At 63.2% G+C, this 17808-nt stretch overlaps 1 protein-coding gene across 1 annotated transcript in view; it reads right to left on the bottom strand.

The window, feature by feature from the left end:
* GRAMD4 (GRAM domain containing 4) overlaps window positions 1–10904 on the bottom strand; it is a 61291-nt gene extending 50387 nt beyond the window's left edge. Inside the window, 1 exon segment of the mRNA XM_080662637.1 lies at window positions 10753–10904. Within this exon segment, the coding sequence (XP_080518763.1) occupies window positions 10753–10781 (29 nt within the window). The 5' untranslated portion in view covers window positions 10782–10904.
* Window positions 10905–17808: the final 6904 nt, after the last annotated feature.

Genomic DNA, 17808 nt, shown 5'->3' with positions numbered 1-17808 from the left:
TGCCCGGGTAGCTGGGACCCCAGAAACGATTCCAGTCACCCCGGAGCGTGACACCGAGAAGGGACGTGTCTCAGGCCAGCATCGCCCACAGCCGCCTGTGCCCATCACGGGGGACCTACGGGAGCACACACCCAACCCAGAAGGCAGCAGGATGGCGGTGTGGCCCGGCAAGGTCGTGGGCGCACCCAGCGGGGGAGGGGAGCGGGTGAGCGCAGCAGGACCGCAGCAGGCTGGCCAGCATCGGCCGCGGCCTCGCTCCCAGGGCGGCTGCTAGTCCAGCACAGCCCACTCGCCGGCTCCGCCCGCTTCCTCAGACCCCTCCTCAGGCCCCGGCCCCACAGCAGAGAGAACGGCCAGCCACACGCCCCAGGGGACCCCGACATGGCTGGAGCCTGGCCAGGCCGCAGCAGAGGTGTGGGCGCACGCTGGCCGGGCCTCCAGGGAGAAGCAGACCCCACCAGCCAGGACGGGTCCCGGAGTGTGTGTGTGGGGGGGGCTGAGGCCTCTCTGGGCCTGGTGCCCGCCCCTCCCCCCTGCCCTCCCGTCACCCCTGCTCAAAGTCTGCACCTCTCCCTGCCAACAGGGCCGGCAGAAAGCGGGAGCCCACGAGGAGGTGCGAAGAGAGTGTGGGACTCGCCCAGCTCTCCCCGCCCCAGGACGCAAGGCGGGCTCGGTGCCCTGCTGCGCTCTGCACGGCCACGGCCACGCGCTCTGCACGGCCACGGCCACGGCCACGCGCTCTGCACGGCCACGCGCAGGTGGACACTCTTCCTTCAAAGGCCACGCCACCCAACGGCGCAAATTCCGAGGCGGAGCGGGGAGGCCCCGGCAGGACCCAAGTCTGTGGAGTGTCAGCTCCCGAGGGCCCCTGCAGCCTTTCGCCGGCCAGGCCTCCAGGGTGTTCACAGTCAGCGCCCCTTTCAGGTTTCAAAGGACGCCCAGTGTGTGCCCGTCCCCCACAGACCGGCTGCCAGGCTCAGCGGGGACCCCGTTATCCTCTTTGCCTCTCCCTGTAGGCCGGGCTGCTCAGGGAGGTGGTGGCCCAGCCTCTGCAGGGCCGTGCAGGGGACCCGCCACCCCCCTCCCCCACCCCCCTCCCCTGTGCTCCCAGAGGGGCAGAAGGCACTGCCCGTGGGTGCCGCACTCTGGCCCACGCAGCCACTTCCCTTGCCGGGACGCCTACCCTGACCCCGGGCAGCGGCCACACTGGAACTGAGCAATGAAGTGGATGCAAATGGGGGAGCCGGTCTCCCCGCAGTCAGGGGCCGTGACTGATCAGGAAGGAGGGGGGCAGAGGACCCCCGAGGTAAAGATTCGGCGGTGACCACATCCCCGGGGCGAAAACACTCCCACGGAAGCTGCTACAGACGTGTGTCCCGTCCTGTCACTGAGCTGCCCGCAGGGAGATCATGCCCCGCGCCCGGAGCTGGCTCCTAAACCCGCTCTGTCCGCGAAGGAGCCGGCCCCGGACACCGGCTGGTTGTGGGCGCAGCAGGAGACACGCAGGTGAGGCTGGGGCACCTGCAGGCCAGACAGCGAGGCCAGGCTCCTGTCACCCCACCATGACGGAGCGTGTGGCAGCTGGAGGGCCCGATGGCCACCGCCGGGACAAGGTGACAACAAACACCGTGGGGCCACGTCACGGCCCGAAGCATCCGAGTCCACACGGATGTACGCGGGGCCACGTCACGGCCCGAAGCATCCGAGTCCACACGGATGTACGCGGGGCCACGTCACGGCCCGAAGCATCCGAGTCCACACGGATGTACGCAGCAACGGAGCTAGGGAAGGGGGGAGAGAAAAGCCTCCATGCAGAATTCCGAGTTATTCTGATGGATGCTCCGCCCTCAGGAGGCGGAATGCAGCTCCCGCCCCTTTAATTTGGCCTTTTCTATGGTGTTCTGTTTTGTTTTTTTCCAGAGAGGCAGGGGAGAGGAAGAGAGAAATAGAAACATCCATGATGAGAGAGAATCCTGGATCGGCTGCCTCCCGCACGCCCCACACTGGGGATCAAGCCCGCCACCCGGGCCTGTGCCCTGACCGGGAATTGAACTGTGACCTCCTGGTTCCTAGGTGTGGACATTCAACCGCTGAGCCGCACCGACGGGGCTCCCCGCACCCCCCTTTAATTTGGGCCGTGCATGCTGACCTTCCTCCCAAGAGGACACTGTGGACAGCGGCGAGGCCCCCAGTGGAGAAGCCTGCCGGACAGGCCTCAGCCAGGAGGCAAGGTCAAGGTCACAGGGGTCAGTCGTGTTGACAGGATGTGATGAGAAGGGGCTTCACCTCTGTGTCCTCCCAAACCCATGACCCCAGTCCAACCCTGAGAAAAACATCCCAATTCCAACAGACGAATTCCAACGGTCCAAATGCATCCCCCCGGAGAGGGGCCCGCGATGTACCGAGAACTGCTCAGGAGCCAAGGTCATCAAAACAGAAAAGCCGGGAAACGCCCCCGCCCAGAGGCTCCCGGGAGAGAAAAGGGCACAGCGGGTGGAAAGTAAGGGATCTAAGGGAACGTCCTCTTGGTTCACTCACTGACCACGTTCCGCACGGAGGTGCAATGTTAGTAACCGGAGAACGGGGGGCGGGGGGGTGTATGGAAACTATACAGTATTTGTAATTTTTCTGTAAACCGAGTAATATTGTTCTAAAAAGCAGTCTAATCGTCTATTTAAAAACAAACAAACAGCATTGCCCAGCCAACGGGAAGCAGCGGGTCAATGATTCTCTCTCATCGTTGATGTGTTTTTTTTTTTTTTTTTAAATATATTTTATTGATTTCAGAGAGGAAGGGAGAGGGGGAGAGAGATAGAAACAGCAAGGATGAGAGCGAATCATGGATCGGCTGCCTCCTGCACGCCCCCTACTGGGGACTGAGCCCGCAACCCGGGCATGTGCCCTGACCGGGAATCAAACCTGGGACCCTTCCGTCCGCAGGCCGATGCTCTATCCACTGAGCCACACCAACCAGGGCTTCATTGATGTTTCCATCTCTCTCTCCTTCCCTCTTCCTCTCTGACATCAATAAAATACATTTACATAAATAAATAAACAAACCAGCAAGCTACCCAGCAAGGTGGGGGGCGGGGCCGGCAGGAGGGGTTCAGGCTCCTCAGCAGCTCTCTGAGCATCGATCGGGGGCACCCACAGCCACACCCGGGCCTGCCCTGGAGGCACTCCGCTCGGAGGACACAGGGAAGCAGGAATAGGGGGGCAGTCGGTGAGGGAGGGGCTCCACCCCCTCACCCCCCTCACCTGCAACCATTCATTCCCACACACTTGCACTGTCCTCATGAGGCCAGCCAGGGTCAGGTGAAAGCAGGGCCCCTGCCCCCAGGAGCTCAGAGCACAGGCGCCCCGACCCTGTGGGAGGGGAAAGGCCAGGAAGGCTCCCTGGAGGAGGTGGCTGAGCACAGCTCACACCAACGGCCACTGAAAGTGAGATGGGACCCGTGCCGTGGCTCAGGGGTCCCTGCACACAGCGGGTAAACCCCCAGAGTCCTTGGACGGCATGGTGCAACAGAAGGGGCTGGTGAACTCTGACCTCTGGTGCAGGTGAGGCCAAGCACCCCGCCCCCCCTGGACATACAGAAGGTGGTCCAGGCCACTGGGTACCAGGGGAGGGGCCAGACCTCCGATGAGGCACACACACCCCACTGCACACGGCCGCGCAAGGACAGTGCGTACGCCGAGCGGCGGACACAGACCCAAAAGCCTCGTCGTGTGGGACTCACTCACGTGAAATGCCCAGAAGCGCAGATCCACGGAGAGGAAGTGGGTCAGTGGCTGCCAGGGGCCGGGTGGGGGAGAGGAGGAGGAGTGACGGCTAAAGGGCATGGGTGTCTTTTGGGGGTGATGGAAATGTTCTAAAATTAGACGGTGGCGATGCGATGCCTGCACAATTTGAGAATACAAGTCAGTGAGTTGCACAATTCCGAGGAGCAGATTGCACGGTGGATGAATGACACCTCAATAAAGATGCTGGAAAACACACACACACACTTCCCCCGGCCCAGCCTCGGCCCCTCCCCGCCCACAGCCCAGCTCTGCTGCCATGGGCTCCCCCCGCCGGACTCCCAGGGCCTGAAGCTGCTGGGCCCGGGCCTGACCGGCTGCAGGGGGACCCAGGGCAGAGCGAGGTGCCCGCTGCCGTGGCTGCTGCCGTGGCTGAGCTCCAGGTCAGTCCCTGCAGGGAGCGTGTCCATTCACTCCTGTGTCGCGGGGACAAGTGCCCCACAGGACAGGCGGGGCCCTGGGCCGGGCGGGGCCCAGTAAGGGGGGCTGGGAGCAAAGCGGAGGGAACAGCCAGCGAGGAGGCACCTCTCTAAACGGGTGCTCCCGGGAGGCCGCCCCGCCACGGGAAGGAGCGGAGACGTGGCAGACACAGGGGTGCAGGCACCAATGAGGGGCAGAGGGCAGGGCGGGCAGGGCTGGGAAAGGAAGCCGCACCTCTGTCCTGGGCGGGTCTGGGCACAGGCCGGGCACACGCCACGCCCCACGTGCTCAGACAGCTGGACCCTCTCCACCAAACACGGGAACCCGCCAGAGGGGCGAGCGTCTCCCCAGGCCCCCCACCCCTGTGACTCCCCGTGGCACCCTGGCGTTTCGTTTCCCCCACCCACAACTTCACCTGAGTTTGGTGGCCTCAAGGGGTTCGGGTAGAGCTGCCCTTCCCCCGATTTCTGAGGGACACGTGTTCCCCCCTTCACCGAGGAGAGCCACGTGGCAGGGCCCAGTGCCATGGATCTTCCCAGAAGCCCTCACTCCTCGACAACCCGGCCGCTCCACCCAACACCAGCCAGTGCCGGGAATGGGGGAGCCCCACCTCCCTCATCCGCCTCCCTCCTGGGGAGGCGCGGGGCCACCGAACAGCCCCCCTCCAGCCCCCCGCCCCCCGGGTATTCCAGACCAGGACCCTGTTTACAGGGCGCTGAGCTGCAGGAGGGACAAGTTGGGAGGAGGCACCCCGCTCAACCTCGCGGAGAGGTGAGGCGTGCACCCAGAGACAGCAGCAGCACCACGCCTTCCCCCCCCAACACCCCTGCACACCCCCCTGCACACACACCCCTGCACACACCCCTGCACACATCCCCCTGCACATACCGCCCTGCACACACCCCTGCACACACCGCCCTGCACACACCCCTGCACACACCCCTGCACACACACCCCGGCACCCACACCCCCCCTGCACACACACCCCTGCACATACCCCCCTGCACACACACCCCTGCACATACCCCCCTGCAAACCCCCCTGCACACACACCCCTGCACACACACCCCGGCACATACCCCCCCTGCACACACACCCCTGCACACACCCCTGCACATACCCCCCTGCACACACACCCCTGCACACACACCCCTGCACATACCCCCCTGCACACACACCCCTGCACACACACCCCTGCACACACCCCTGCACATACCCCCCTGCACACACCCCTTGCACACACACCCCCTGTACACACACCCCTGCACACACCCCCGCACATACCCCCTGCACACACACCCCTGCACTCACCCCTTGCACACACACACCCTGCACACACCCCTGCACACACACCCCTGCACACACACCCCCTGCACACACACCCCTACACACACCCCCTACACACACACCCTTGCACACACACTCTTGCACACACCCCTGCACACACACCCCTGCACACACACCCTTGCACACACCCCTGCACACACACCCCTGCACACACACCCCTGCACACACCCCTGCACATACCCCCCTGCACACACCCCTTGCACACACACCCCCTGTACACACCCCCCTGCACACACCCCCGCACATACCACCTGCACACACCCCTTGCACACACACCCCCTGCACACACCCCTGCACACACACCCCCTGCACACACACACCCTGCACACACACCCCTGCACACACACGCCTGCACACACCCCTGCACACACACCCTTGCACACATACCCCTGCACACACACCCCTGCACACACACCCCTAAACACACACTCCTGCACACTCCCCCTGCACACACACCCCTGCACACACACCCCTGCACACACACTCCTGCACACACACCCCTGCACACACACTCCTGCACACACACCCCTGCACACACACCCCTGCACACACACCCCTGCACACACACTCCTGCACACACACCCCTGCACACACACTCCTGCACACACACCCCTGCACACACACCCCTGCACACACACCCCTGCACACACACTCCTGCACACACACCCCTGCACACACACCCCTGCACACGGCGCCACATTGAGACCACGAGGTTCAAACCCGGCCCTGCCTCTCGCCAGCTGGTTACCCCACGTCCCTGGGCCGGGCTCCCCATCCGGGAGGCGAAGCTAAAGGAGCCCCACCTCTGGCTGCTGCAAACGCAGTCACATCAGTCGGTGGCCGTACGCCCGGCTGGCCCGCTGCTGGCGCTGGTGTGGTTCATTGTTTGTTTTTATTGATTTCAGTAAAAATACGTTTTTATTGGTTTCAGAGAGAGAGAGGGAGAGAGAGAGAAACATCGATGTGAGGGAGAATCATGGGTCAGCTGCCTCCTGCACGCCCCCAACTGGGGATGGAGCCCGAAACCTGGGCCTGTGCCCTGACCGGGAATCGAACCCTGACCTCCTGGTTCACAGGTCGATGCTCAGCCCCGAGCCAGGCCGTGCGTGTGTGAAAGCAGAGACACTTCTTGTTGTGACTTTCGGTTCACTTAGACTTCTTTTCACGAACCCCAGAAACTGAACTGCGCTGGGGATTGCTGGGAGGTGGCCCAGCCTTCGGAGCCACACCACCCACGTTCCAAGCCTGCTCTGCCGCTTCCCCAGCCGGGCCTCGGGCAGGCCGCCCGGCTCCCTGCGCCTCAGTTCCTCCAACCGTAGGATGGGGTGGAGGTGTGCGCCAGGAGGACCACGGAGGACAGTGTGGGGGACCGCAGCACGGGGTCCAGGCCGTGGCACGGTTTCTGGGGCTGTTCCTAGCTTTTTCACGAGGCCAACACCCCCCGTCTTCTGCTGGAACCCCAGGGACTTCAATCACAGGCCTAAGCATAGTCCAATCCTGGTTACAACTCAAATGCCACACACCAGCCCTCAGGTGGCGACTGTCATTGGGGTGAGTTACGGCCCCGCGTCTCCGCCCAGCCCCTGTGCACCAGCCACGGCCACATGCAGACACCAAAGGTCTCTGATTAGGGAACCTTGCTCCCCTGCCCTCCCCCCCCGCCCCACCCCTGTCTGCAGGAGCCCACGGTCAGAGCGGCCAGCCTGGGTGTCCTGCGTGGACGTTCTCAAGTTCACCGGCTCCAAGCAGGGACCGGGCTGCCCACACCGGGCATGGGTGGCACCTCAGCCACTCCGCTCCAATCCCCTTCAGGGCCACAGGCCTCCGCCCAGCCCCACAGGCCGGACTGTGAGGCCTTGAACTCCTCTACAAGGCTGTTCCCTGGACTCTGCCCAGGATACAGACCCCAGGAGAGGTCCCACGGCCATGCCACCGACAGGCCTACACCCCCCGCGGCACCCAAGGGCCCCCGCCAGCTCTCAGCCGCCCCAACGCAGAGGCCTTCCGACGCCACCTGAGGCCACATTCGCCTGGCAGCTTCCCGAAGACACCGAGTCCGGCCCGGCTGGCCCCGGCAAGGACCTGTGGCCCCTCACTCCTCAGGCCAACGCCTTTCTCCCCGACTCGCTTTCACGTCTTTCCGTGCAGGGGGCTCTGCCACCCCCAACGCGGCGGCCCAGCAGGGCGGGGGGGCACACGGCCAGCTCCTGACACAGTGGCCTGCTGTACTGGACAGAGGGCCAGGCTGGGCCCCGCCTGGGGGAGGAGCAGACACTGAGGGGGGTCGCCTGGGCCTGGGCCTCCACGATCACGCAGGTCCCACAGCAGCCACCGGGCAGGAGCCCCCCTCCTGACACGCAGAGAGCCAAGCACCAGGATGGGGGGCCAGAGGCCACAGCAGGGGAAACTGGCCTAGCTCCCCAAGGAGGGTAGCTGCCCCCCAACCCTGTCCCCCTGCAAAACAGCAGCTGGCTGGAGCCGGCCCCTACAGGACGGGAACCCCCTTCCCTCAGAGCTCGGGCGGATGGGCGTCCACAGGGAACTCCCAAACCACGGAGCGTGGGGAGCTGGGAGGGGCTCCCGGGGGCCCATGAGATGCCAGGCGCCCATGGCACAGCCAACAACAGGGTCGCACCATGGAAACGCCAGGGAGCCCCCTCCTTCCTCTGATGACACGGGTCCCATCCAGGCGCGCTCTGGGTCGGGAGCGGCTGGCTGTCACACGGCGGCCTCGCTCAGATGCTCCGTCACAGAGAGAAGGGGCTTCTGGCCGCAGCCCCCCTGGCCACTGGCATGGGATCTAATAACAGTTCCCTTCCCTGAGCCCCAGCCACTCTCCTCTCCCCTCCCCTTCTCCCCTCCCCTCCCCTCCCCCCCTCTCCCCTCCTATCACACATAAACCTGATTCGGGGAACCCTCCCACCTCCTCCTGGCGTCTGGCTGGTGAACTGAGCCCCAGTCACTCTCCTCTCCCCTCTCCCCTCCTCTCCTCTCCCCTTCTCCCCTCCTCTCCTCTCCCCTCCTCTCCCCTCCCCTCCTCCCCTCCCCCCCTCTCCCCTCCTCTCCCCTCCTCTCCCCTCCCCTTCTCCCCTCTCCCCTCCTATCACACATAAACCTGATTCGGGGAACCCTCCCACCTCCTCCTGGCGTCTGGCTGGTGAACTGAGCCCCAGTCACTCTCCTCTCCCCTCCTCTCCCCTCCCCTCCCCTCCCCTCCCCTCCCCTCCCCTCCCCTCCCCTCCCCTTCTCCCCTCTCCCCTATCACACACATAAACCTGATTCGGGGAACCCTCCCACCTCCTCCTGGCGTCTGGCTGGTGAACTGAGCCCCAGGGAGAGGGAGGAAGGTGGAGGTCACGGGAGCGGGCCCCCGATTCATCTCCTGACACCCACTTGGGGACTGGCTCGCAGGTAAGCGGAGTGCGTGGCGGGGGCCTGGCAGGCCGGCCGTGGGGAGACAGGCCCGCCCGCGCTGGTGAGATACACTACACCACTGCCGGGCCGAGCCGACTACAACCCAGAGAGCGCCCCTGTTCCCAGGACCCGCTTTTCTGCGTGTGAGCTGGCAGACGCGGGGCCAGGCCCTGCCTGGGCCCAGGCTGCACCGCTGGGACGCCACCTCCCTCAGCCCATCGGCCAGGGCGGCTCCGAGGAAAGAGGGCAGAGAAGGGGCGGCACCCAGCTAGAGGTCCCGGGGACCGCTACCCCCAGTCTGCAGGTCCAAGCCGGCAACCCCCACCATGAGTCCAGCACTGTCCACACTGGGGAGGGGGGGGCGGGGAGGCAGGGGGGCGCAGCCCTGGCCCCAGCTCACACCTGCTGCATGAGAATCAGCTTCCTAGGCAGGAGCCCTCAGCTGGGCCAGGCAAAGGGTGTTCAGAGGGGCTGCGGCAGGAAGGGGGGGGCAGGTTTCATGAGGATCCGATCCGAGGTGTCCCCGCTATCAACCGTGAGGCATGAGCAGGGGCATAACCGGAACACTCACCCCACCGGCTGCGAGTCCCCAGGCGGGCCTAGGACACAGGAGCAGAGCCAGGGAGAGAATGGCCGCCGGGGGCAAAGGGCATTGCTAGCCTAGCCCGGGTGTCTGACCTCTGCCCCGGGGTGTGCGCGGTCCGTGGGAGCCGGCATCGCCTAATCTCATCCCCTCATCAGCCCACTTCCCGTTTACTGGGGGAAACTGAGGCACGGGAGATTCAATGCCTTCTTGCCCAAGGTCAGGCAGCCTCCAGGTTCCTGCCTCAGCTGCAGCCGGCCCAGCCTCTGCCCCTGCCACCCTGCCAGGCCCGGCGGGACCACAGCCCCAGGGCTCGGCTGATGGGTTGCGGAAGAGGCTCAGACTCTGGGTTTCCTCTCCAACCCACACGAGGAAGGCCAGGAGGGAACCCCATGCTGCAAAAGGTGCCCCCCAAATGCCATCGCCCTCGCCTCTAGAAATGTAGGGCTGCGACGTATCCAGCTTCCAGAGGGGTTCCCCCCACCAGGTCTCTAGCCCTGGGGGGTGCTGCTCCTCCGCCACAGAGCCTGCAGCGGGGGGAGGGGGGGGCAGGCACCAGCCCACCCATCTCTCCGTGATAGGGGTGCAGGGCCGGCTCTGGGCAGGGGAGGGCCCAGGATGGGGGCTGGCACACCACACCGCACCTCCTCTCCTGCACATGGACTGGGCCCAGCAGAGCCCACTAACAAATGAGCCCCAAACAAAGGGCGGGAGGGGGCAGGAAGAGGGGTGCAGGGAGTGGGCGAAGGCCCGAAACTTTTGGCGGGGTCGTCTCAGAGGTCGCAGGGCCCAGGGGCTCTCTCCTCTTCTCCTGCGCCCCCAAAGGGTGGAGTGGGTCCGGAAGACGACATTCGCCGCGCCCACGCCCACGCCCCCGTCTGGCCTCGGTGACTCTCGGCCCCTCAAACACCACGCCAGCCCGGATCCCGCGCCCGCAACGTCCTTCTTTCCCTGGTGGGCCTGGCGGAGCGCAGACCAGGAGACACCGGGTGCGGGACCCGCAGGACCCGCAGGGACCCGGGGGCGTGTGTGCGGGGCGCGCCGCGCAGGGCCCTGCTCCGAGGGCCGCGGGCTCTGGGCGCGCCGAGAACGTGGCCGAGCGCGTCAGGTCGCGGCCCCGCCGGCCAGTGCCGGGAGCGTGTCCGTGGGTCTGTCGGGTCTGTGTGGGCGTCCGCGCGCGCGCCACTTACCCTGAGCGGAGATCGGGGCCACCTCTCATCCACCTGCCGTCGCGGCGACCTCCTCGCCGGCCCCGCGGCCGCGCTGCACCTGCCGCCCGCCCAGGAGCCCAGCGGCGCCGGGGAGCGCGGAGGAGGCGGCCCCGCGGGTCCCGGCCACGAGCGCGGAGGCGGCGGCGGCGGCGGCGCCAGGTCGCGCGCTCGCGTCCCGCTGCGCGGAGTCTGCGCGCCCCCGGCCCGGCCTGCGCAGCCGCCGCCCCGCCCCGCGCCGCCACCTGCCCCTGAGCGCCGCACGGCCCCGCCCCGCGCCGCACGGCCCCGCCCTGCGCCGCGCCTTAAAGGAGCCGCCCCACCCCGCGCGCCGCCACCTGCCCCCGAGCGCGCACAGCCCGGCTCCGCCCCGCGCCTTAAAGGGGCCGCCCCACCACGCGCGCCGCCCCACCCGCTCCTCCCCGCTCATCGGGCTGAGGACAACGGGAGTGCGCTTGCCCTAGCGGTTCCGTGCGCGCGCGCGTGAGATCGGTCACGCGGGGCAGCCTTTGTTTGGGTGGCCCACGTGCGTCCGGGCCAGTCGCACCCACGTGCACGCGCGGCGGCTCCAGCCTGTCGGCCCGCCATTCGCGGTCACCGCCAGGCGATCTGGCGCGTCTGGCTCGGCAGAGGGTGGGCTCGGGCGCAGCCACGCACAAGCACTCCCGCGGCTGTCACCTTGCCCGAAGCCCGCGCAGGGAACGCATCTGTTTGGCAGATTCAGGAATGAGCTCAGTGCTCACCAGTGGGGGTCAGTGATCTCAGGGGTCAAGCCCCTGCCCAGGCCTGCTGTCCCCCGCGCCCCCATCGCACCTCTGGGGGCCAGGGTGGAGACCTTCAGACAGCCTGAGATCCTTGCTCCGACTGTACCCAGAGCAAGATCTCCAGGGGGACTTGCTGGTCCCCAGGCCCCCGCTCACCCCTCGGCTTGCAGGTGAGCAGGGTTCTCAGAGAACCGCCTCGCCCCACCCCTCCTCCGCGGGGAAGCAGGTGGGACCTGCACAGTCCTCGCCCCGCCCACCTGCCCAGCTTCTCTGACTTGCAGGTCCCACTGCCCTTCTTCTGCGGGGCCACCCCCAGGCACCCCTGGCCTGCTCTTGCCTCAGGCTTTGCTGGGCCCTGAGCGGCCTGCTGTCCAGCTCCAGGATCTGCACAGCCTCCCTCCTCCTCCTCCTCAGGGCTTTGCTCAGGGGCTGCTTTCCCTTGAGGTCCACCCTGACCCTCCCCGTAAAAACGGCTGCCTCCCCCTTCTCTCCCCCTCTCCTCTCTGGCTTTCTCCCTCTTTCTTCCTCATACACTGTGGTAGATGGAGTCACGTCCCCTAGATGCCATGCCCAGCTCACCAGACCCTGTGACTATGCTACCTGACCTGACTTTGCAGATGGGATTATGTTAAGGATCTAGAGATGGAGAGGTTATCCTAGGTTCCCAGGGGGGTCCAATGTCATTGTCCTCGTCAAGATCCCCATGGAATTACAAGAGGGAGGCGGGAGGGTCAGAATTTGAGGAGATGCAACTGTGGAACCGGAGGTCAAGGAGAGCTAGATAGAGCTGGAGCCGAAGATGCTACCCTGCTGGCTGGGAGGCGGAGGAGGGGGCACCAGCCAAGGAATGCCGCCGCCTCTAGAAGCTGGAAGAGATGGGAACTGGGTCCCCCTGTACCCCGAGAGTGTCCGGAAGGCACCAGCCCTGCTGACCCGACTTCAGGACTTCTGACCTCCGGAGCTGGAAGAGAAGAAATGTGCGTTATTTCACGCCACGCAGTTTGCGGCAATGTGTGATGGCGGCGGTAGGAAACTTCCAGCCCGTACTTAATGCCAAGTGTATTCTGTGCATTTTCCGAATCCCCACGGGCACGTCAGCTCCACAGGGCAGGACACTTCCTGCTTCCGTCCTGCTGGCTCCTCAGCACCTAGCGCAGGGCCGGCCCGGGCTGCGTGTCGGACGTGTCCGATGTCCGTCTCTAACCTCAGGGCCTTTGCACAGGCGTGGGCCCCGCCTGGAGTGCGCCCTCACCCTTCTGGCTCCGGCTGGGCACCTCCTGACCGGCCAGCGGGCTTGGGCTCCCCACTCCTCCCGTCCCAGCACCAAGGCCAGTGGGTGGCTTTGTCTGTAAGCCTGTCCCTCCCACCAGCCGTGCTCTGCCTGAGGGCAGGTGACGTTGGGCCCTGGCCCCCATTGGACTCAGCCTCCAAGCCCAGGGCACAGCAGGTGCTCAGTGTACTGTCCCTGTCTGTAAACCCAGGGACAGTGGCTCTCCTCTGGCCATCTCACCGCTTTCTCCTCCTCCTCCTCCTCCTCCTCCTCTTCCTCCTCTTCCTCCTCCTTCTCCTTCTCCTCCTCCTCCTTCTCTTTCTCCTCCTCCTCCTTCCCCTTCTCCTTCTTCTTTCTTCTTCTTCTCCTTCTCCTCCTCCTTCTCCTCCTCCTCCTTCTTCTCCTTCTCCTCCTCCTCCTTCTCTTTCTCCTCCTCCTCCTTCTCCTTCTCCTCCTCCTTCTTCTCCTTCTCCTTCTCCTCCTCCTCCTCCTCCTCCTTCTTCTTTTCTTCTTCTCCTTCTCCTCCTCCTCCTCCTCCTCCTCCTCCTTCTTCTTCTCCTTCTCCTTTTCCTTCTCCATCTCCTTCTCCTCCTCCTCCTCCTTCTTCTTCTTCTTTTAAATATATTTTTACTGATTTCAGAGAGGGAGGGAGAGAGAGAGAAACATCAATGATGAGAGAGAATAATCCATTGGCTGCTTCCTGCATGCCCCCCACCAGGAATCAAGCCCACAACCCAGGCATATGCCCTGACTGGAATAGAACCCAGGACCCTTCAGTCCACAGGCCGACGCTCCATCCACTGAGCCAAACCAGCTAAGGTCCGTCTCACCACATTCTGCTCTTTTCAGGCACACCTCTTCCAGGAAGCCTGCCCAGACTGCCCCTTTCCTCTGAGCTCCCACGGGCAGTTCTGTCCACCCTGGACTGTTTCAGAGGAGCTGGCCTGCCCGCAGGCCCTCCCAGCCAGGCCCCGCGGCCAATGGGGCGCCCTCGTCCAGCCCGGCCCTGAGCCACAGCCTCACTTTGTTCCTCCTCTTGCCACTGCCCCCCAGCCATCCCCCCCCTTTGGGCTTGGACCCCGGCCTCAGAGCGGTGGCCCCACCTTGGATCCTGCACCAGCCACAGCCCTCAGCCACCCCAGGGACCTGCTCCCTCCCCACCAGCCGCTGGCCCAGGCTCCTTCCACCTTTGGCCGCCCCACCTGACCCTCTGAGCCTTGGTTTCCGGGTCTGTAAAGTGAAGATGTGAGGTGCCCACCGCTAGGCTGGGGCTGTGGTCTCTACCAAGGCCCGCGTGGTTCCCACCGAGGAGGTGGGCACAGCTGGTAGGGGAGGCCTGGCAGGGTCAGGGCTGCCTGCGGCCAAGGGGCTGGAGGCGGCTAGTCCTCTATTCTGTGTAAATCAGCGCGTTTGCACTTCAGCACCTGGGAGAGGGGCTTGCACATAGTAGGCACACTTCTGCTGAGTGGCCGGATGAGCCCAGAAACATCATTCCCATGTTTCCTGGACTTTAAAATGCCATCAGGCCCTGCCGGCGTGGCTCAGGGGTTGAGCGTGGACCTGTGAGCGAGGAGGAAATGGTTTCTTTTCCCGTTGGGCCACATGCCCGGATTGCGGGCTTGGTCCCCAGTGCGGGGCGTGCGGGAGGCAGCCGATCCATGATTCTCTCTCGTCACAGATGTTTCTCTCTCTCTCCCTCTCCCTCTCCCTTCCTCTCTGACATCAATACACATGTTTTAAAAATAAATTCATAAAGTGCCATCCCATCGGGAAGTTCCCCAACCTCATGCCATCTCTCCAGGTCCGGCTTCTCCCAAAGGGTGAGGTGGAACAGTGAGGCCGCCCGGTGGAGGAGGCATGGCCTGCAGGGCTTCCCGGCTGTGGTCGGAGGGAGGCTGTGCTCCGGGCGGAGTGGGGGCTCCTCAGCTGGGCTCGGGGGCCCCAGGGAGGCGGAGGCGGCAGAGCGCGCCCCCCAGCCTGCAGGCCTGGGGCAGGGGCTTGCCCCACCAACGCTCTGTTCTGGCTTCTGAGCCTAACGCAGTGCGCCACCTCGTGGCCACAGGCTGAAGTGCAGGGGCCGGCGCCCTGCTCCCTGGGCCCGCCCATTGGAGACTTTGCCCAGCCTCTAGTCCAGCCATGGGCAAACTATGGCCCGGCCCCTGCTGTTCTATCCGGCCCGGCCCGCGGAGCCGAAAGAGCGGAGGGTTCTCTTGCTCTCTCCTCCGCTCCTTCACCAGCAGCAGTGTTAACATGGCAACGTCAGGAAACCCGGCTGCAGCTCCTTCTTCTGAGTGGGCGGATTTATATCCCCATTCAGTAGAAGGAACACCCTCTCCATCTTCCAGAGGCTCCTTGGAATGCCCGCGGACGCGTCCCCCAACATCACCCTGGGAATGGGTAGACACCTTATCGTGGTGATGTAGGGAGACACGCCCCTGGAGAGCACAGTATCAGAGCATTAGCTAAAAAGGAGACCAACAACACTGTTCCCACTGAAGTTGATGTTTTAAAGACCAAAAACCTTTCAACCCAGTCTACATTGCCGTCTACATCTACGTCCCGGGCATCATTTGGAAGTTGCACTAAAGAAAATGTTTAATTTACTGTTTACACATTTTGTTCTTTTCTATTTGTTTTAGTTTTAAATTATTTTATTATATTTAAGTTTCATTTGAAAGGCTTTTGTACCTTTCCTTTGTTAGGCAATTTTATTTTGCCTTTGCCATCTTCAATAGAAGGTATGTTATTGTGCTATGATTCCTCCATTTTTTGAAGTTTCAAATTATAATAATTAGTGTTTACATTCTTCTTGTTAAAATGTTTGAAATGAATAAAACCATTGAAATAAAAAAAAAAGACCGTACACTTTTATGTAATGATGTTTACTTTGAATTTATATTAGTTCACGCAAACACTCCATCCATGCTTTTGTTCCGGCCCTCCGGTCCAGTTTAAGAACCCATTGTGGCCCTCGAGTCAAAAAGTTTGCCCACCCCTGCTCTAGCCCCTGCCCGATCTTCCTGCCACCGCTGGCCAGTGCGGGCACCACTTGGGGCCACGTGGGCAGGGCCCCCCTCTTTAGACGTCCTGCCTCTGCTCCCCTGGGGAGGGCACAGGGACCTGGCCTCCGCTAGCCTGGATCCAGGCTCTGGGTCTTATCTGCTGCGTGACCTTGCTGAGCCCTTCCAGTTTCCCTACTTTGCAGGGTGGTGGTCGGGGACCTCCTTCCTTCTGGCCCCTCATTCGGGCCACAACCACGCAGAGGCGGCTGCAGTCAGGCCTGGCCCTCAGTGACTTCATGGTGGGGCAGAAGCTGCTTGTAATTCGCCTGCGCAAGTGGTCAGTGGGGCTGGGGGAGCAGGGGAGTGTGGGCCCCAGTCTGGGGGCCTGGCTCAGGCCAGAGGGAGGAGGTGCTGGTGGTGGGAACAGCCCTCTGTGTCCTTGGGCCCCTGAGACTGGGTGGGCGAGGGGGGTTAGGGATGAAGGGGCTGTGAGCAGAGGTGGCCAGTGTGTGTGTGTGTGTGTGTGTATTGGGGGGGGGCAGTGCGGGCTAGAGGGATTGTAGCAGAGCAAGCTGGAGGACTCTATACACAAGTTATGATAGAAAAAGAGAGTAAGCCCTGGCCGGTGTGGCTCAGTGGATAGAGTGTCGGCCTGCAGACTGAAGGGTCCCGGGTTTGATTCCTGGTCAAGGGCACATGCCCGAGTTGCAGGCTCAATCCCCAGTGCGGGGGGGTGGGGGGGGGCGTGCAGGAGGCAGCCGACCCATGATTCTCTCTCATCATTGATGTTTCTATCTCTCTCAAATCAATAAAAAATATTTTTTATAAAAGAGAATTGTGACCCTATGGACCAGCTCTGTCCAATAGAACGTTCTAGAATGATGGACATACCCTCTATCTGCACATCCCAATGCAGTAGCCACACATGGTTGTGAGCACTTGAAATGTGGTTGGTGGGAATGAGACCCTGAGCTTGCGATTGTTTCCTTTTATCTCGTTAAAAATATTTTTATTGATTTCAGAGAGGAAGGGAGAGGGAGAAATAGAAATATCAATGATGAGAGAGAATCATCCATCAGCTGCCTCCTGCACGCATGTGCCCTGACTGGGAATCAAACCCGGGACCCTTCAGCCCGCAGCCGAGGCTCTATCCACTGAGCCACACCGGCCAGGGCTGATTGCCCCACGTTAATTAACTCAGACCTAAGCAGCCACATGTGGCGGTGGCCCGAGGAGGTGGACAGCCCGCCCCGGGACGCGACAGTGCGCCCGACGGACTTGCCTACCCAACGCAGGAACGCCAGCGGCCAACGCATTGGGACGATGATGGGAATCATGAAAGGGCAACATCGCTCAGAATTAGAAACCCTCAGAACACAGACGCTGGGAGGGAAAGGCCATGCGCGCCCGCGTGGAGGGGCCGGGAGGAGCCAGAGATGAAAGCAAAACCCATCTCCGGGCGAAGTCGGGCCTGAAGGGCACAGGGAGAGAGGACGGACGGAGGCTCGTTCCTCACAAAGGACTGAGATCGAAGGGCCTGCGCTGGGGCGGAGCTGTGGGAGACACACCGCGGGGCACACCCCGAGGCTCCTGGGCTTTAAAACACAATTTCAGAGCAGCCTGGAGTCCCTTCATGGAAGAACACGCCCCGCAGGGGGGAACCTGGCCCGGGCTGGCACGCGGCCGGACGGAGCGGGGAAACGAGGAAACTTGAAAGGAAAAGAGATGAATGTCCTGTGGACGCCCTGGTTACAGAAATCACATCACTTGCCGAAACCGGTTTGGCTCGGTGGATAGAGCGTCGGCCTGCGGACTCAAGGGTCCCGGGTTCGAGTCCAGTCAAGGGCATGTACCTGGGTTGTGAGCACATCCCCAGTAGGAGGTGTGCAGGAGGCAGCTGATGGATGTTTCTCTCTCATCGATGTTTCTAGCTCTCTCTCCCTCTCCCTTCCTCTCTGTAAAAAATCAATAAAATATATTTAAAAAAATAAATAAAAAAGAA

This window comes from Plecotus auritus (genome assembly GCF_963455305.1).
Source record: "Plecotus auritus genome assembly, chromosome: 3".
NCBI classification, from domain to species: domain Eukaryota; kingdom Metazoa; phylum Chordata; class Mammalia; order Chiroptera; family Vespertilionidae; genus Plecotus; species Plecotus auritus.
This window is presented reverse-complemented; position numbering and strand designations above follow the sequence as displayed.